This window comes from Struthio camelus, chromosome 28 (assembly GCF_040807025.1).
Source record: "Struthio camelus isolate bStrCam1 chromosome 28, bStrCam1.hap1, whole genome shotgun sequence".
NCBI classification, from domain to species: domain Eukaryota; kingdom Metazoa; phylum Chordata; class Aves; order Struthioniformes; family Struthionidae; genus Struthio; species Struthio camelus.
Window position 1 is genome coordinate 3,236,348 of NC_090969.1, and position 19,973 is coordinate 3,256,320.

At 49.4% G+C, this 19,973-nt stretch overlaps 1 protein-coding gene across 1 annotated transcript in view; it reads left to right on the plus strand.

Annotated features, from left to right (window-relative positions):
* The window catches only part of LOC104145511 (cyclic AMP-dependent transcription factor ATF-7), a 70,137-nt gene that overhangs the window by 20,651 nt on the left and 29,513 nt on the right, over positions 1-19,973 (plus strand). The window contains 1 exon segment of the mRNA XM_068921293.1: positions 969-1,037. Coding sequence (XP_068777394.1) covers positions 969-1,037 — 69 coding nt within the window.

A 19,973-nucleotide genomic window follows, 5' to 3' on the forward strand; every position in this document is an offset into this window, starting at 1 on the left:
TTATTATAGCTTTTTAAAATCCTGCTATAAAAATAGCAGTGGGTGGAGGGAACCATTATTTCTTGAATTTGAGGTGGTGGGGGTTACTTTATTTACTCTTATTTTTTATTAATAAGAATAGCTTCACTTGTAGCATAATAGGACTGAGTGTTTTGTTATCCTTGGCTATAATCTGTGATAAACTACCCCTGCCATCAGCCTTGTAGTTTACCCACTAGGGAGCCAGATTATTGCCTTGTAAAACGGAGCACCACTCCTATAATCCCTTAATTAATTAAATGACAAATTTTAGTTCTCTCCCATTGAAAATATAACTTGTACGTAGAGAGGACTTGGATTTATTTGATCGCTTCTTGCTTGCACTTTTTTTTTTTTCCTCCTGTAGATTGTCACCATCTTTGCTTGTGTATCTGTGCTTTCTACTGGAAATAGGGAGGATAAACCAGGCTTTGCCCTTCCTCACCGCTCTCCATTTGTGGATAACGGGATGTTTTGTAGGTTTTTACTGTACCGGGCAATCGTTTTGTAAGATATGAGCGTTGTCCCCATTTTGCAGATGGCGGAACAGCAATGCAGAGAGTAGAAAGTCATTTGCCAGAGCCCCACGGTGACTTGGTGGTGGGCCTAGGAGAGGAACCCTGGATGCGGTATAATCCCTTTCCTAACCATCGGACCGCACTGTCTCACTGTTGCGGTTCCCGACGAGCCCTTCTAGCCATGGTACAGCCCCTTCTCTTTATACATGAAAAATTGGCGGGGACGCCTGAAGTCTTAGTTAGACTGAGGTTGAATTAATTTCTCATCCTTGATCGTGATCTAGGGCACAAAGAGATCCTCCTTCGCTGCACGCCTAGCGTTGATTAATTGCGTTCCTGTATAGAGCTGCTTCTGCTCTGGCTATTTTTTAATTTTTTTTAGCTTATTTAACAATTTCCTGTTCTCTCTCTCTCTTTTTTTTTTCTCCTCAGCTTAGCTCAGCTGCATGAAATATGGGAGACGACAGGCCGTTTGTGTGCAATGCCCCCGGCTGTGGACAGGTACGTTTACAGTATACTTTATTGTGAATGTGTCGTTGTGAATCAAAGTGGCTGTTTTATCACTGAGGCAAAGAGTTTAAAGCCGGTGTTTTACGTGATCACTGGAGGTAATCAGATCAGAGGATTTGCAGTGTGTAAATCCAGGTTATGAGCAAGTGCCGGCACTCCAAAGTAATGAAATCTGCCGTGCTTTGTGCCGTATTGTTATTCTGCTGGTGTTTTCCATGATATCCACACGGCCCAGAGAAAACATGCTGATCTTCTGTTAATGTTTTCTGATAACGTTGCTCATCTTCTTTCAAGGCTATTTAACCAAAGGACGGATACTCGCTCTCTGTCAGGATGAGTTAGCTGCTATAGCATATTCTGTAAAGCAGCTGAGAATGTGACAGTTGATGGTTTGTGTTATGTGAACCCCAAACTGCCACAGTCTATTTTGGGCTTACGAAGAAGACCCACTGTGAATTTTTCTTCCATGGGCTACGTGCTAGAGTTGGCTACAGCCTTGCAGAACTTTTGCTCGCTTTCCTAGGGCAAACGATTGTCGCTTTGACTGCGTCACATCCCTTTTTCAGTTGTATGACCTTTTTCGTAGGCTTCCCTGCCTGGGAAGGTACCTTTCCATTGCATGTTTTTCCTTTTCTCTCGTGCGCGCTCTCTCTCTCTTTTTTTTTTTTTTTTTTTAATTGAATTAGTGCTTTCCCAAAGCTGAACTTTACATCCTTCCCAGTGCTCAACGGCATAGCGTCTTGGCAGCTTATACACAATATTAATGGGAGGAGCGAGGCGGGGGGGGATTGTGCTTTTACTCTTGGGGCTCTTTTAATGGCAGCTATTAGAAACTGGGGCTTCTGCAGGAGTCCAGGCCTGCACAGAGTCCTGGGAGAATTAGCTCTGTCTGTTCTGAAATGTTTGAACCTCAAAATGCTAACAGGCCTCTTGCCAGGGAGGGAGGAGGAATTGCGGCTTTTAACTAGATATTAAGTGATCCGCACACACTTTGTTTTCCTGGCTGCAGCCATTGGACGATAGGTTGCCAAACTATTATGGCTGTGACGCATTTGGGAGCTCTAACTGATCCCAGGGTTCTCCCCCCCCACACGCATAAAATTCTTCAGTGTGTTTAATATATTAATGCCTCCTGTGGGTCTCTCAATTGAAATTAAAGATAATTCTGCATCCTCGGGGCATGTCCTCTGAGACTGCATGTGAATTCTGTGACGCAGTCATTTTTACGGCACAGAAATGGCTCAAAAATCTCATCTGCAAACTCTTGAGGACTGGGGCTCCTTAAAAATACACGGTTGTGGCTTCTTAGCTTTTTGGTCATTCTAGTCTTGGTCTCAGCCGAAGCATTTTCTCTCCACTTGCAAGTGATATTCCTTTTTTTCTTCTTTTTTTTTCTCCTTTTGGTAGGCTGCTTTTTATCTTGAACTTCTTTGCCTGTGAAATTGCGCAAGTCATTTATAAAATGTATTAGCTGTATTTGAGTACTTAATGATGTGAGGACTTCAATCATACAACCTTAAAATCGGATTCAAACAAGCAATTAAGGCAAACAACAATGTATTTAAATTTAATCTCCCACAATCTCCCACAAATGACATATAAAGGTGGTTGCTTCATCCTTTCACTGTTCCAGACTGCTGCTTATGGGTAATTCTGACAATTCTTCATGTTAATATTGAAATGTTGGAATCCAGGTAATTCATACTGGTATGATTCATTGTGATCTAACCTGACCTCGTGCACAGTTTCCTAGAACGTCCTTCAATACCTGTTTAAACCAGAGCATGTATTAAATAATGATGATCCAAGCTTGATTTAAAATATTTCCAGTGATGGAAAATTCACCACAGCCCTTGGTTAAGTTGTTCTAATAGTTAATTGCTCTCGTTGATAAGAAAAATTATGCCTCATTTCCAGTCTAAACCTGTTCGGCTGCAGCTTCCAGGCTGTGGATCATGTTCGATTTTTGTATTCAGACAGCAGATCCCTCCTATCGAATTTCTGTTGTCTGTAGGTGTATGATCAAGTCACCCCTTAACAGTCCCCTGGACTAATTAAATATATGGCGCTCTGAATCTCGTCGCAACTCAGTGTCTTAGGTGTGTGTGGTTTTTTTCTTTCTTTTTTTGGTCCGTTATTCTCTACATCAGCTTCACGATGAAGGTGTTTAAGATCTCTTACAGATTCTGCTCGCCACTACAATGCAGCAGTACAACTGTGGAGGTGCAGTGGTACCCGAGCTCCATACAGACCATCTGGGAAAGATCTTGGAGCATTAGCTGAAATTAAATGTTCAGCGGGCTGTGCTTTCTGGTGCCGGTGGAGTAAAACGGGATCGTGGCGATGAGTGGGACAGGGTAATGCAGTGGTAGCTTCAAATGTGAAAAATAAATCCAGATTTGAAGTTGAGGGGCTAATCGCAGGCCTCAACTTCTGAAGCGCGTGCTGCGTTGTTTCCCCGGCAGCTTGTGTTGCCTTTTGGCACTAAACCTTGATCCCTGACGCGCCCCTGGGGATCATCCCATCAAAAACGGCTTATTCGTATGAACTGTCGTTAAAGGGAAGCCTTAAGTCTCAGAGGTGGCTGCGGCTCTCTGAATTCTTCCCTTCAAGATCGAGACCCTTGTCTTCAAACACAAAATGGGATGGTCCAATCCACCACAGAAACAGCCTGACCTTCCTAAAGGTGCCGAGTGCCTTAAACTCCTGTGAGAGATAGCAGGATCCAGAGTTTGGCGCTTTTGGAAAACAATTAGATTTTTCCACCCCAGGGCACACGTGTGCCAGCCCAGGTAGTGGTATGTTATCGCTTAGCGCATGGGAAGCTTTTTCCTAGCCTGGAGACAAGCTGGATTGTGGCCAGCACTGGGGAGGAAGACTTCCTTGCAGGAGTCAGCCTTTTTTTCTGGTTCTTCAAGACCTTTGGCTGCATTTTGTTTAGGAAGAAAAACTTTTGAATGGAAGGGTATCAGTGGCTGTGGGGCCTTGTTGCTGCTTCGGTTATCAGGGTGGACGGTTTCAGGCCGACGTCCAGCTTGCTGAGCCCTTTGGGAGCTCTCTCCTCTCTACGCCTTTGCCCGATCTCCTGGCATGTTTGTATCTCTGCAGATTGCTGCTTATTTGGGTCTTTCCCTGTTTGAGGGATGGACTGAGCAGGCTGCGACGGGCTTTCGTTAACAACCGGGGGAGCAGGGTGTGGGGGCAAACAGTCTGCTCCTCCTTCCGCTCGCAAAAGTTAGTGCTCTGCCTCCTGCAAATGTTGCATGGAGACATCTAGTAGCACGGGAGCTCACGGGAGAAGGACAAGGGAGAGCAGAGCCAAGCAAATTTGAACAGGAGCCTGGAGATGATCACTGTGAAGCCAGTTGTGATTTTTATTTTTTTATTCTTTTCCCCTTTTAGACTAAAGGGAGAAATCTTTTGCTTCCCAGTATAACTTCTCTCAGCCTTTAGCTGGTTCTTTCTCTTTGTAGCTAGTACCAGCCCTGTCCTTTCCCACTTTATGCGCTTCCCCCTGCTTTTCCTTCACTGTTTCTGCATAGAAAAATGCTGCAAAGCTCACTTTTCAGGGAAGTGGGGAGGGGGGAAGCAGGAATGCTCGCCTAAAATAGATGAGGAGATCTCACTATACCCACCATATAATCCCCACTAGTGGGCTTTCAGCGGGTACGTAAACATGTTTTGGTTGCTAGGTCTTTAACAGCTGTTATTTTTGGATTCTGCACGCCGATCGCTTCCCAGCAGCGTGTCTGCTGCGACACAGCTGACTTCTAAATGTGCCGCATCTACTGCTTTTAAAAAAGATTCTTCCCAAGGTCATTTAGCCGGTTGCTTCTCCAGGAGGACAGGTGACACGTTTTTTCCTGGACCCCCTCTCCCCTGGCCCTCTCCGCCGAGCAATGGAGGAGCTCTTCTCCAGCAGGAGCGTGCCCGTCCCGCGCGGCTGGCCGCTGCCTCCGAGATGTCTACGGGAGGCGTAGAACTACGCCTCGAGGAAAGCTTTTATCGGCTGTGTTAAGCGACGCTATGTCTGGGGGTGGCGCGCCCTGCTCGTCGGTATTAAAAATCTTCTACTCCCATTTAAAGCGCGCCAAGTGACGAAACGCCGCCTTAGCGCAACCGAGCGGTAGCTGCGAACTTGAGCGCTGCCGTTAACGTTGAAAGCTATTAACTAAGCCTCTCTAATGATACAGCTCTGACTCATTAATACAAGGTAATTACGACACTTTTGGGCCATCCTGTCTAAGGCATCTGGAGCAAAGGTCGGGGAGAAAGGCTGGGGCTTGGGAGCCGCTTCTGCTACTTGATTGCTGCAATTTGGTGTGGCAGTGGGAAACGGCTCAAAGTCGGGCTCTGTTTCCTTCCTTATAAAACCGCGTGTTAAATACGTGGTCACGTGTTTGATCTCTGATTTGGAGGGCAAAGCTGGCAGCGGGAGGTGTTGGTTGGTGGACAGATTTGCCCCTCCTACAGTTATGCCCCTTCTGCCCCCCTCCTGAAGGCTTTGAGAGTGTTGGATGCTTGAGGTTTTATGAAATGTCATAACGGGAAAACATCTTTATTAATAAAACTGCTTTGTCCACTCCTGTTGCCCAAACTAATGGGAGGTGCCGTAACGTTGAATATATCCTACTGGGAGCAAGGCTTTACCTAGCCCCCAGCTCCCCAGTCTGCACCATTTCACTTTTTATAAGTGACACAAATCATCACTTAGGTCCTCATTCCAGCACTACTGTTATACAGGCCATTTCCTCAAACAGTCGTTTGCTTTTTAAACCTGCCCTTAATTTAACAATTTATTCCCCTTAAACTCATGCTGCTGAGGTGGTGCTCGGGCAGGGTCCGAGAGACACCAAGCCCAGAACTTTCACGCGGCCAGAAAATGCTTTTTCTTCTTTGCGGTTTATTGTATCCTCTTATCTTGTCATATAATAGAAATAATGTTTATGGCGTTGAGGCCTCAGCATCGCTTGGCATTTAACCAACCTCAAAAGCAGTTTATTGCTTTGTGTACTCTGCCGCCATGACCATTATCCCTTAAATCTCTATTGCTTCGTAATATACGAGCCAACAAACGGCCTCTGCGATTGGTTAAACGTGGAACCGAAGCTAAGGTGTGTTTTGTAGCTTGTATAATCCAAACGAATATAGATTATTTCTTTTATACGAGTCCTGGTATAAAGAAGAAAAAATGCCCCTCTCTGCAAGAAGCTTTCTGGCAGCGGGCTCTCCGTGCCAGGCTTGGGACTTGCAGGTGGCCGAGGACGCGTCGAGAGCCTCGGCCGGTCGCGGGGCGCTTCTAGCGCTAGTTGAAGCCCTCGCGTTTGGCAGCCTGAACCGTGGTTTGTAGCTTCTTTAATCGCGGTTTTGGGTCGAGATCGGCTCTGCCAGTACAAGGAATGAGTCTTGTCCCTGTCTCTGCAGGTCTGTCAGTGGCTGAACGTCCTCAGTGGAAGCGGATGGGTCGAGATGAACTGTAGCGATTAAAAAAAGCCGGAATAATGTAGTGAAGTAAGTAGGTAGGTGTGTGCCGCAGCCCGGAGGTGAGAGGAAGAAAGCGCCCGTGCCCATTTGCTTTGCAGCAAAGCATTTTGCTTTCAGTGTATTTCCAAGCTTTGCTTTGTTACCTTCCTTCTTCCCACCTCCCGCGTCTGGGGTGAAGCAAGGTACGGAAGTGTCCCCCGCCTCAAAGCCGCCAGGAGCCACCTTTAGGCTTGCAAGGGCGTCCAAAAGGACGTCTCTGCCCTGCCGTGGGCTCCAGCGGGGGCCGTACGTGCAGTACGCAAACGCGTTCGGTTTGAATGGGAGCGCCTACAAAAAGAAATACTTGTGCGTTGATTTAACACCCTCCGTAGGGTCTGCCTGGTGAGACTTTGTTCCTACGGCTTACAAAGAGAGGTCAGGCAAACTGCATATGAAATTCAGAGAGTGAAAAATCAAACCTTTGAGGAAACTTCAGCCTGGTTGGCTACCTACCTGCTGGATATTAAGCAACGTTATGACGCCCTGTCGTCCTGTTGAAATTGTTACTCTCCTGGCATGGGAACTGAGCGGGACTGGACTTGGACGCAGGAGCAGGGTGTTTTTCCTAAGGAATTCAGGCTCCTAATACCCTCCGGTTTAATGAGGTAGGAGCCGTGATGTCTTTGGAAATCTGAGCCTTGTGAATCAGGAGAATGGCTTCTGCGGAGCGGGCTGGTGATACGGGTGACCAGGGTCTGCTGGGGCTGGTGAGCACCAGGTAGAGCAGGGTGGCCAATCTGTGGCCCACGAAGCCCCAAGCGGCCCTGGGAACTGCCCTCTCTGGGATTACACGACACAAGTGGCAGCAGGTCTCTGCTCCCGGGGCCTCGAGCCGTTCCAGCAAAGCGCTGGGTGGTGCAGGAAGCCGTTCCCATCCGTCTGCGAACCCTCGTGGGTACGGCCCTGGCAGTACAAAGACTTTCCCTGCGTGCCCTGGAGGGTCGCTGCATGCTGGGGTCAGGCTGGGGCGGACGCCCCGTGTGCCAGCGAAATGCTAAAATGAAAGATTGTGGATGTTAATGATCAAGCAGGAATAAAATCCTTCTCCAAGCTTTTGTTAGGCTTGGGCACAGATACCCCTCTCCTGTACTTAGCATGCAAAGTCACGTCGATGTTGTGTCCCTACTGCACCCAAGTGATTTGAAGAGCTGAGCCATAAACCAGAGTTTCTTTTTTGTTTTTAAATTCAAGGCAATGTCTGAGGCTCCGTGGCGAGGAATTCCTAGCTGTATACGCCTGCTTGCTTCACATCTGCAGCTTTTTATTTGAAGCTGCCACAGCTGAAATAAAATTCTACAGAGAAACATCTTGGTTAAAGGTCTTCTATTATTTTCCAGGAATGCAGGTTTCCAGAGTTAATTATTTATTTCAAATTAAGGCCTTTACAGCTGCAGTACCTGTGCATCAGGCACAAAATGGCAGATGCTACACAAATCTCCAAGCGTTTACAGTACGTAATGGGTCCATGCAAAAGTAGTTGCTGGTTATAGTAACTCTTTAGGTTGTTAGCATCAGAAGAAGTGAATTAATTTGAATTGTAACTCATGTATTGTCAGCCTGGTAAAATGGTATCTCCCACCTCTTGCTGAAGGTATTTTTGGAGGTGCGGAGGGGAAAAGCTAATTTTGAATAATAATAAGCTTGAGAAGGCATCTGAAACCAGTAAACGTTTATTTTTTACACTCCTATAACTTAAAAATGGCCAAACCAATTTAAACCAAATTGGATAATAAAAAATATTGCTCCTAGGCTGAGCCCCTGTATGCCAAGTTCCAGCCTAGAATGAATTTTTATGACCAAATTATAAACCCCCTAGAAATGAAGGTTTAAAATGGAAATGTTGACAGACCTTTAACTACAAAAGCACTATAACAGAACTTTTTTTTTTCTTTTTAATCAAATGGCTGTTTTAAAATATAATTAAGACTTAAATATTATTTAATAGCAGCGTTTCCTGCAAGTTGAAATCTTTATCGTTCCTACGGCTGCGACTCATTGCGGGTTCGGCGAATGCCGTTTCTGCTTTGCATTTGAAGCACGTGTGCGGCGCTGAACCGACGCAGACACTTGTCTGTCAAATGGAAATGGGTCTGGACGGCTTTCCAAATTCCCCTTTTCTAAATAAGAGCCTGGATGCCAAAGGACTCGATGGACCTCTGCGCCAATCCTGCGGCTGTGCGAAGAAAACGCAGCGGAAGCCTCTGCCAAAAAGTCAACTTTTAATAACAGCCGACGCCGGTGGTTCGTCCTTCGCAGGAAAACGCGTTTGCACCCCCTCCGGCTGGTTAGGTAGTAATTAGGAGCCGTGCTGTAGCGCGCCGGCTGCTTTGGCGTTCTCGGCGCCCGCTGGCAGCGTTTCGGGGCGGTGGCCGCGGTTTTGGAAACGCGCGGCCCGAGGAGCCGCTCCGGCCGTGACGAAGCTGGCAGCCCGCGGCGCCGGCGCTGCAGAGCGGCGGCCGGGAGAGCCGTCCTGCAGGGGAGGGAGGAGGGGGGCGGGGAAAAAAAAAAAAAAAGGCTTTTCTTTTGCAAAGGTTTTGCGCTGGCTTTTCCCTCCTCCCGGACGACTGCGTTTACTGTCATCGCTCCGGGACTGTCGGCCTCCCCGTTGCCCTTTTTATCAGCGTCGGGGCCGAGCGCTGGCCCCGTGCCGCGGGGCAGGACAGCACCGCGCAGCTGTCGCACCCCACCCGCTTTGGGGGTTGATTTTCATCCCTGCCTCCTTTCTGGGACTTGCTAATTCCTCTATTTTGCTGTTGTCCTTCCCCCTTCCCTGGGTGCAAGGCGGGTGCGCGGCACTTAAAAATAACCCCGGGCTGGTGGCTGCGGGGCCGCGGTTGCAGGGATGGTTGCAACAACCCGGTTCGCCGCAGTGGCGTATCGCAGACTTGAAAGTGGAACTGGCAGTAGAAGACTAACCGTCTTGGTGTGTTTTTCCGGGCTTTCATGCCAGCTTTCCTGGTTCTCTGCTGCCTTTTGGGCAGTCAGTAAAGTTCCTTGCTGTTGAACCCCGTCACCAGATAACAACCTTTGCCGTCAGCAGTGCTGGTGGCAGGAGACAGAGACCCGTTAGACGGATCCACCTCGACCTACTGGCATGATGTGTTTTGTACGTAGGGGTGGTTGTTTGTTGTGGGTTTTGTTTTGTGTATGTGTTTTTTAAGTCCGAATAAGAAAAAGATAACTTGTAGAAGGTACCTTTGCTCTCCCTGTCTGTCCTCGGCGCCCGCGTGGGACGGGCAAGCTATGCGAAAGCAGCCTCTGCCTCCTGCGTGGGGACAGCTGCAGGCTGCGATGTCCACGCTGAGGGCCGGTCTGGGAGGTGGCGGTTTGATGGGTATTGCAGCCAAATTAATGCAGAAACCATCTTTCCGAAATGTGGGTTGGTTTTTATATTATTATGTGTATTCACAGCTCTCGTGCTGTCCTCCTCCTGCGGTACCTGCAACGCTGGAGTTCACCCGCTCTGAGCAAAATGGCCTCTGTGGAAGCTGCAGTGGATGTGCTCGATAAGGCTATATTTCCACTAAAATCGCCCCAAATCTGGTCGACGAAGCGTGGCGTTTCTGTGTTTTAAAGCGATCTGCTTTGTAACGGTTTACTTGAATAGCGTGAGCTAGTTAAATGTGCGCAGGGAGGAGGTAAGCAACTTCAAAAGCCACGTTAGCTCCTTTCTAGTTTGGATATATGCTCCGAAACGTCTGCCGGGGCCGCGACTTCGGCGTCCCCGCTTTAGCAATGCGGCGAGATTTGGCAATAGCCTTCCCGTTTCTGAAAACAGCTCTCCGTTCTGTGGAGCGTTTCTCTAAAACGAGCCCTTGTTAGGATTTCTTGGCTGGATCGGCCGCTGTAGCAATTAAATTCACCGGCACCTCTAGATCTGGAGAAACAGCCGCCTGGTTTTCCCTCTGCAGCCTCGGCGATGCTGTGTGGGGGCTGCCGACGGCCTGATGACACCTTAAAAGACGCAGAAGCCGGCGTTAATGCAGGCTCTGTCGAAGGAGGAGCTGGGCTGAGCCGTGCTGCAAAGCGCCGGCCTGCCACCCGCCGCCGTTATCGGGCACGCTCCGCCATCGCTTCGTTAGCAGGCTTGCTCGTTTTGGCAGAAAATGGAGTATATGAGGCGTATGTAGTAAACCTATTTCCCGCGGCAATACAATAGCCAGCGATGGATCTAATTGCCCTTTTGGAGCAGCTCTCGTCCCAAAGGATTCGTCGAGCGCTCACAAATCGTATCCGAAACGTGCCCGCCGCCGAGCCCGGCCGCGTGCTCGGCTCTCCGATGCTCCCGGCTCTGCGTCCGACCTGGGTGTTGGGGAAACAGGGCTATCTGGGTCGCTTGTCACCGGTGCCAGTCCGCCTTCCTGTCTAGATCATGCAGTGTTTTGGAGTTTTCTATTTAATTGCCTGCTGTAGTCCAAATCTGAGGAAAATTTTTTTTTTTCTTTTGCTGTATTTCGCGCCAAGTCCAACCCGAGGGGAGCGGGCACGAAAGCCGGCGGCAGCAAAACAACAACAACAACAAACCTCGAAAAATGAAATCTCAGTCCAATCCTTAACTAAAGCCCTGTGTCAAAAATGCAAGCTGCCCATACTGCTAGCACGAAGCCATAAATTGAGCCGGGCTCTTTTATTAACCTGAAATTAGATTGATCTTAAAAACTCGCTTGTGCTCTCAAGCTTAATAGGAGCAGAAAGCTTCACGTGACCTCGTGCTCTTGCAGCGATACCCGAGCCGGGGAGCATGGCGGCGTTGGCCGCAGCGTGCGAGTTTAACCTCGTGTGTGTTTTCTTTGTTTGTTTGTTTTTAATCTCAGAAACTGCTAAACCTGTTTGTTGGTTTGTTTTTTAATCCTTGCTTTAGTCCGCCGCAAAGCAGGCGTGAAACAGGGCGCTGGTTGTGCAGGGCTTGGCGGGAGGAGGGTTGGTTGGGACCCAAGCGGCGAGTGAAGTCTCGGGGTACCATCAAAGTTGACCTTACGGTCGGCATTGAATTTTTTTCTGCCTCGTGTAAGCTCTGGGTTTTCCTCCCAGCTAGTAAAATATTTCTTGACTATTGAATCATTTTTTTGAAGACAAAGCTGTCTGATTTTGTTTTCTTTGGAGCCTCGCTTGCTGCCTGTCTGCTAATACCTTTGAAAATTTTGAGATGCTTCGGTTTTCATTACATTAACAGAGAACTTATTCCCCAAACGTGGATGCAGCGTGCAGCTTTACAAAGGCCTTGTTTTTGGGCCATCGAGGAGATGTGATTCCTTTTTAAAAAAAGGTGCTCGAATTTGCAGGGTTTTCTGTAAAATTCTTGCATAAAAGCCGAGCAGCTCGTCGCTTGAGCACAAAAAGCAAGTGGAGGAAGAAAAAAACAAACAAACTAGGCCTGGACCTCCCATTTCCTCCTCCAGCAAAGACGATGCTGAGGAGCCAGCTCTGGGTCATGAAACTGCTCTTAGTCCTCACTGTTACTAACAAAAAAGCTTGTGACCTGTTCTTACTCTGCTTTTTCTGTTGTGGTTAAGAAGCCTACGCTCCCCTGTCCAGATTTCTAAGCCCGACGAGACGCGCCCGAGCTTTCCAGAAGACGCAAGAAAGCAGCTAGAGCCCGGCCCAGCGGCGAGGCAGCTCACGTCCTCGCTCCCCGCAGCCGATGCCCGCCAGGGTAGGAGCCTGTTGTCGTTCGCCGGCGGAGGCTCTGGCGAGCGCCCGGCCGCTCCGCCCCTCTGCGGCAGCCGCGCCGGCCCGGCGCTGCGGCTTTCTCTGCCCGCCGTGCCGATGGAAAGCAGCGTCAGGCCTTGCACGCTCGGCGGGGAGAAAGCCCGCCGGCCTCCGTCGTTGCTGGAGCAGGGGAGGGGGGGGAAAAAAAAAAAAACAAACTAAGCAGTAATATTTTCAGGTCTTTTCCAGAGAGCTCTCGCATTGATATACGAGCATGAAAGCGGAGCTGTGCGTAGCAGGGATTTCTAGTCTTGCTTTTTTTTTTTTTTTTTCTTTAAAGCTTTGGGGGGTTTTGGCTACCACATCAGTGACTCTTTTACGAAAGGTTCTCCTTTTGCAGAGTCGGTTCTTGCGGTTGAGGTGTGCGAGCTCGTGATAAATGCACCTATTTCTAGCAGCTCTTTCGACGTGGGAGGAAGCGCAAGGTTTGCAAGGGGCCGCTGGGCTCGAACGAATCGTAGCCGCGCAAACAGTGCGGGCTTCTGCCGCTGGGGGGTCGCGTAGCTGTAGCTGCACAAAGGACTCGAGTATGCATGGGTTAAAGGCAGAAAATAAAAAGCACCTTTTGGGCTTTTTCTTTGTGCGTAAAGAAGAGGGCACGCGGCTGATCGGCAGAAGCGCCCTTTACATAGAGCAGGTAATAAGTGGGGGATTTGCTTGCTGTGGTTCAGCCCTTCCCTAGGTTATTGCCTGGAGGAATTTAGGCTGGAGAGCGTAAGCCTGAGCTAAAGCAGATCCTGGGAGCGATGGCAGAAACGCAAAGGTCCCTGCAGGAGAGATTCAGCTGTCAGTTTGGTAATGCCCGTGCTGTCTAAAAAGATCCTCTGCAAATCTCTGGTGCCGGTAACTCTCGGGAGGAGCATGGCATCTTGTTTATTTAACACCTGCTTAATGGTGCAAGCTGAGAAACTGCACCGCCACTTTTCGAGCGCTTGTACCAGCTGTTTTGCTCAAATAATTTTTTTTATATGCCGGATTAAAACAATAAAAACATTAAAGTCCTAAAATTCCCCCTGAGAGTAAACATCTAGACAATAAAGGATTGTGTGTGTATAGGGGATGGGGTGGGAGACTCTTGCAGCAGTGCAAAACAAGCTATAAATTAATCTCAGCAGTAAAGCCTGCTAAATTAAACCATTTCATAAAATGAAGTTCTTGCAAAATGTCGCATCAGTCTATCTTTGGGGAAGTTAAAGGTTCTGGCTTCCTAACTTCTTCGGGTTATTTATAAATGGTAAATCTGTCTTGTGTAGCTGTCAGTCACTCCTCTTAGGCAGATAAGCAGGGTTTATTTTGGGAGATAGACAGGTGAGGGTTTTATGGTCGCTAGTATAATTGACAGGAATTCAAAACATCACCTGTCACGTTTATTTGCTTAAAGCCCCTCATTGTGGACTTCAGACCGGGAGACGACCAGCTCAGGAGAAAGGTGAGCTGCTGCAGTCACCAAAAAGCTCATTTATACAAATAACCCTTCAAATGAGTGGGTTTTAAGCAATCCAAGCTAGACTCAAAAATAAAAATAAGGAGCAGATCATTCCACCAGTGTCTCCCTCATGTGTGTAGCTTGCTGGCCCCCCCCCTCCTTTTTTTTTTTTTTTTTTTTTTTGCTTTTTTGGTTCTTGTTGTGGGACTCCTGCCACTGCTTTTGCTAGCCCAGATGGCCGCAAAGCCAGCGTGATGCGTGACCAGATACTTGCAGCAGATACTTGCTGAGGATGCAGGTGCAGGCTCTTCATTGCACAGCGTCGCTGTCGACATCTTAATCCTGGCTTGAGCACTTGTAAAATCTGTTAATTCGCGTGCTCGCTGGGGTATTAATACAAGCTTTTGTTTCTGCGGCTGGGGGAGGTATTTCCTGCACATGTTTTAGGTATTAAAAACAATTTGCGATTGCTGTGCTAGCCTGTCTGCCTTTCAAGAAGGCTTGGGCGATGTGTGCTATAAACCTCAAACATTTGTAAGCTTGAGAAGGGAATTTACATGCGTTTTGCTTTGACTGCATGTGCAATTTTATTATCCGCAACCCATAATGCGGGCAGAAAAATTGTTAAGACCCTAAGGATGTGAGTAAAGTGATTTTTTGGTGACCTCAGCTGTATATTTCTACATCGCTGAATCATCACCCAGTTGGCACCTCGGCAGGGGTAATCTCTGCTTGCGAGGCTAGGAGCACAGGGCCGTAGATCAAACACCGCGGGGAAAAGCTTATGGGGAAGCTGCTTGCATTATGCTCAGCTCTATCCGTTCTGATTTTTCTCGCACTTAAGAGTTGATCCACTTAATTTTTATTAAGGGCTGCAGGTGGGAAGTAACGTTAAAAGGGTTTACCATTAGCCAGGAGTGGCTAAGGAGGCAATTAGAAGCAAGCAGGAGCCCGGGGCCGAGGCAAATGGCAGCTGGGGAGTCCGCTTCAGACACGCAAAGGCTTTTGCTGGGGATTTTGCTGGGTCAGTAAGTACGCAGAGTAACGCTGGAGAGCTGGGAGCTGGCTAACGTGCTCCTCAAGTGTAATCTTGTTGTGCAGACGGCCGAAATCTCCCAGTTGTGAGCTCCCGTAATGGCAGACGTCACAAGGCGTTTGCAAGGGAACAGGAGAAGCGCGAAGAGGCTTGCTTCTGCCTCTAAAGCTGACCCAACTTGCCAGGGAAAACGTGGTGCCTTTTGAAAGAATCATCTGGGCAATGATTGCAGAGGATTGAAAAAGGGATCCAGATCCGCGGCAGCGGCGATCTCCAGGCACTCTGGGTGCAGGAGGGAGTCGTGCAGAGAGCTTGGAGTTCGACCGCTCTGCCGTAAGCTGGGCTGAGAAATCATAAATCTCGAGAGAGGAGAGGGTCACCGAGAGCCTCATCGGGGTGGGAGCAGCAGCATTGCATTAATATGCCCATAAATCTACTCGATGTGATAAAACAGGTGGCTCTTTCAAGAAGCAGAAATAGTCAAACACTCTGATTTTTTTTTTTCCTGCTGCTGCCTATCTCCATTTAAAAGTTTAATTACCGTGATGCACTGACATCTGACAACGTGCATGAAATCACGATCCTTATCGAACAGGAGAGCTAGGTTGACACCCGTAGCCTGGAAAGCAGTGGCAGAAAAGGAGTCAAGGGGCTCTGCAGGTAGTTGGGTGGCACAATCTCCTGGAGAAAGGTAAGAGGGAGGCGCGAAGAAAGGATATGTGGCATTGGTGAGGTTGGTGCTGGCAAGCTGTCACCTTCTGCTCTTTGTGCTTTAAGAAAGGCTTCTCTGAATAAAAAGGTGGAGAGGAGCTACAGAAAGGATTAGTGGTGGTAGAAAATTATATCCTACAATGAGATGTGGAAAGTCCGTAAGTATAGATAGAAGAGATACGAGGGCACAAGCTGCCCCGTGAACTGGCCGCTGTAGAGGTTTGATAAATTCCTTGGTCTCTAATTTCACCCCTGACAATGGGACATCTGAGGCGGTCGGAGCTAGCCAAATCGATCCTTGAGCTTCCACAGCATCTCTTGATGTGCAGGAGGGGGGCCAAACCCCTCTTATTTCTACAGTTCACTTCCAAAATGCCTCCATCGCTTCCCAGGGTGGCCAAGGATCCACAGATCTTGGCTTGGCTTGGCTTCTGGTATTTGCCCCTTTCCACTTGATGCATCCCATCTACCACCCTGAATAGCTGCCCTCTTGATCTTTAGACCTCACGAGGGTGTTTAAGTTGTGCTCGTACAAACAAATACCTAGCCACTTTAATTCTGTCTTCATTTTACCGTGATGCCTTCTCCAAAACATTGCTCGTTAGAGGTTCCCCATGAGAGATCCTAGCTCAGGTCTGAAACGAAAAATAAAAGCCCTTGTTTTCCTGCGATAGATGACTGTAAGGAGAGGCTGACCCATGGTGAATGGGCAGCTGCATAGCCCATATTGCAAATGAATTGAAGGAAATCAACCTTCCAGTGCATTAAAAAGCTGAATGGGGAACGTGGCATCCTTTTTCTAATTGTAGCGTTGTTCAAAGGTCAAGGCTGAGTCACGTTGACTCCTTTGAGCTGTAGCCTACTGGCACAAGGAGCGCTTTTTTCCATTGGAGCTAACTTTTTGTTTTTTGGAGCAGCTTTCTCTTTGCACGGAAACAATAGCACAGCGGAGAGGATCGCATTAGCGTGGCACAAGGCATCTTTTGAGAGGACGAACACCAAACCTCTCGCATGAAGCCAAATTTAACCATGAGTCTCCTGGCCTTTGAGAAGTTGCTTTTTCTGCACGAACATGAGGCGGTTGGATTGGAGTTGAAGGACCGGCGATGCAGTAAATGAGGTTCTCCATCCGCGGGAGAGAGCAGAGTCCGCTGCTTGAGGCCTGCTTTGCAAGCCCAGCTTTTCCTCGCGCTCTTCCAAGGGAAAGCGTGGGAACAAAGACGTTGCTGTCCCACGCGTGGGTCCAGCAGCTCCTACCACTCTTCTGCGCGAGGACCTGACCGTTGATTCTCACCCTCAAGCGTTTTTTAACGTGTGTTGGGTCTTTCTGGTTTCAAGACGAGGTCCGAGTCCTGGTTTTGGCTCAGCTCAGCCAGACTGAACCAAAAATACCACCGTAGCTCCATTTTTGGAGCTCGTCCTTCGCGATGGCTCGCACGCGCCTGCGGCGCTGCCTTTGTTGGCAGGGTCCCCGCCAGGTGCGGGAACGGGCAGGCTGCAGAGCTCCCTGTTGTCACCCGGGCCTTAAGGGCTGCATTTGCAATGAGGACGAGCGCTTAGCTTAAATGTATGGTTTGGCGAGGAAGCCGGAGCGCCTCGGCCGCCTCCGCCGCGTGGGCTGCAGCACCTGCCAAACCCTCTCCTCGCCCGGGCGCCGCTGCCGGACTTGGCCAGCGGCCAGAGACTTTTTAAGATCCCCGCGCAGCCTCCCAAAGCCCGAGCCCTCAGCCCTGTAGACAAACGAATCGACTCCAGATTTAATTATTTTTACGCGCATGCTCTTGGTTCCTGGGGCGGGAGGGGGAGGTATTTGGAGACAGGGTTTCCTGCTAATGCTTTTCTTTTCGTCCCTGTAGTTTCTCGTGCCTGCGCACGCCCCGTGCGGGCCTTGCTGCCGCTGCTGTTTGTTTGCCGAGCAAGAGCTTCTTTGCGTCCGAATTCATTCAGGAGCTGTTGAGCGTTCAAGGCAGGAAGGGTGACTCATTCGGTAAACAGCAGAGCCTCGCCGGGGAAGGCGGGAGCCCAGCATTGGGTTTCTGCGGTAGATCTGAAGTCTTGGGGTTTGGGGGGGGGGTTATGGTCTCTTTTCGTCTTTCTTCATCGCCACCAGCTCCATCGCACATTTCTTCATCGCCACCAGCTGTGATTCACCCCTTTACCTCCCTCGGGGCCGTGCAATTCCCCCAAACCGCTCGGCACAGGGAGCTCGCTGCGGTAGGGCAGGAATTTCCCTTAGCCGAATGCCCCGCCGCGGTGCTGCTGTCCCTTTTCCCTGGTCTCTGCTCCGGGAAGAGAGGCCGAGCTCCCCATTCATCACCGAGGGAAAGCTTTCGATACAGCAAGGGAAACGCCGCTTGTTAATATTTTTTTGGCGGCGCTGCTCGTGCTCTCGGAGCCTTCCCCTAACCCCCTGGGACGGTGTCGTTTCCTCTCTTTATTCGCCCTGTCTAGGAGGGACGGGGAGAATTGATGACTTGGCCAAGGTCACACTGAAAACTCGTGCTGCTGCCGAGGTCCGAGCCGGGGATGTTATAATGATTCACATCCCTGCTGGAGCTCTCCGGGGTTTCCCGGGGGGCCGCTGCGTCTCCGTAGGTGCGAGCTGCGGAGCCGCTCGGCGACTCCACCGCCTCGCTCACCTCCGTTGGTGGCTGCTGTGCCTCTCCTCCAAAATTACGTGGCCGCGGTAATTAATACGGGCGCTTTAACAACCTTCGCTTTTCGTGAAAGACGGCCTGAAAAAAAAAAAAATCACTCCGCTGGGCGGAAGTCAATAATCATCGACGTCGAGCTCCCGCATCCCTGCGCCCTCTCGCCCGCCGGGAGATGCTCCGCGAGCAGCCGGCCGGCTCGGGAAGGACAGACTGACTCCTTGAGGCGTCCGTCCCCCGCGAACCTCGCTCCGTCGGAGGAGCAGGATTGGTGTCTTAGAAAATCCTACCCGCTCTTGTGTAGATTTAGGAGCCTTGTCTCCCCGGTGCGGATCCACAGGCGGGCGTTTGGGCTGTAATTACAGCGGCGGTCGCCCGCGAGGGCCGGCACGCACTCGGGGCTCCTCGCCGGCGGTGTCAGGTGTGCTTTGGGCAAAATCGCCGGCTGCTTTCCTCCCCGGTAGGCCCTAAAGCATCTCAACCATCTGCTCGTTCTCTGCCTTTTTCCGCCTAGGCCCCTTTCTAAAAAGGGGGAAACGGTTGCTTCCTTGTCCTTCAGAGTGCTATAAAAAAAATATCCCTACTAGGAGGCTCAGGTTTGATAGCTAAAGCTCCCGGTGTCCAAGCCAGCTTAAAACCCGCTGGGTGAATGCCCTCCTAGCCGAGCCGAAGAGCTCCTGGCCGCTCTGCAAAGCTGCACCCAAAAGTGCTGATGCTGAAGTTCGACGCGCCGGAGCTGAAGGAGAGGCTGTCTCCCCTACAAGACTTTATTTAAAAAAAAAAAAAAAAAAACTTGAACAGCGGGTTTGTTAAAGAGTTTGCCCCGTACGTCCTTGGCCCAACGCTTCCCTGCTCGCTGCTGCGCTGCGCTGCAGGCCAGATGGTTGCTGCCTTCCCCCCTGCTGAAACACCTGCATTTCGGTGGAGGGGCATGTGTATGAGAAGCCCTCCGGGACCCGCGAAGCTATAGAAATGTAAATTAAATTATTTACCTACTCCTAGTTAAATGCTCTGCCCTTCTGGCCAAGGAGGAACAACGGGGATGGGACGGGCTCCAGAGCCTGTTTAACTCTTTGTTTAAATCGAGGGGAAGTTAGGGGAGCATCTCCATCGCCTTGACGCGGAGAAGATGATGCTGTCGTGTGGCGCAAATCTGTGATAACAAATGTGTGTAAAAAAAACCCAAAAAACTGAAAAAGAAAAGCTGAAGGCAGATGGTTTTATCTCTGTTGGTTAAAGCAAAAAAAAAAAAAAAAAGGCACATTTCGAAGGTTTTCACGACTTTAAGCCCAAATAGCGTCTGTTAAATGGCTTTTTGGCTGTTCAGACGTGGCTTCTTAGCAGCAACCCTGAACACTGCCTGCAAACGGGCTGAAGTTTCTGATTATTATTCTTAGTCTCTCTTTTTCTTTTTTTTTTTTTAAACAAGGAAAGGAACGTGAATTAATCACAGTTCAGGATGTAAGCATATTTTTAAAGTAAAAGGCATAGCCACATGGGTCCCTGGGGTTGCCTGAGCCAAAAATAACATTTCGGGGTTGAATCTCAATGCAGTTTTAGTGTGCGTGTGTTGGGGGGGAGGTTGCATTGCACCAGATGCATCCCAGCCTCCTTGTGCCCTTTCTGCTTTTCCTGGGCTCCGAGTCGGCAAAAATACCTCTTTTTTTCTTTTTCTTTTTTTTTTTGGGGGGGGGGGGGTTGCTCAAACTTGGGAAAGGCACCAGGTATTTAATGCCTAAACCTGCGGAGATGGACGGCCTGTTGCAATGCAGGCGGAAATGGCCGTGCTGGGAGGCTGCGACAAAGAAAAAAGCCCTGCAGCGGCCGCTCGGCTCTCGTCCTCCGGCTGCTGCAGCGGCCGGAGGGGGTGG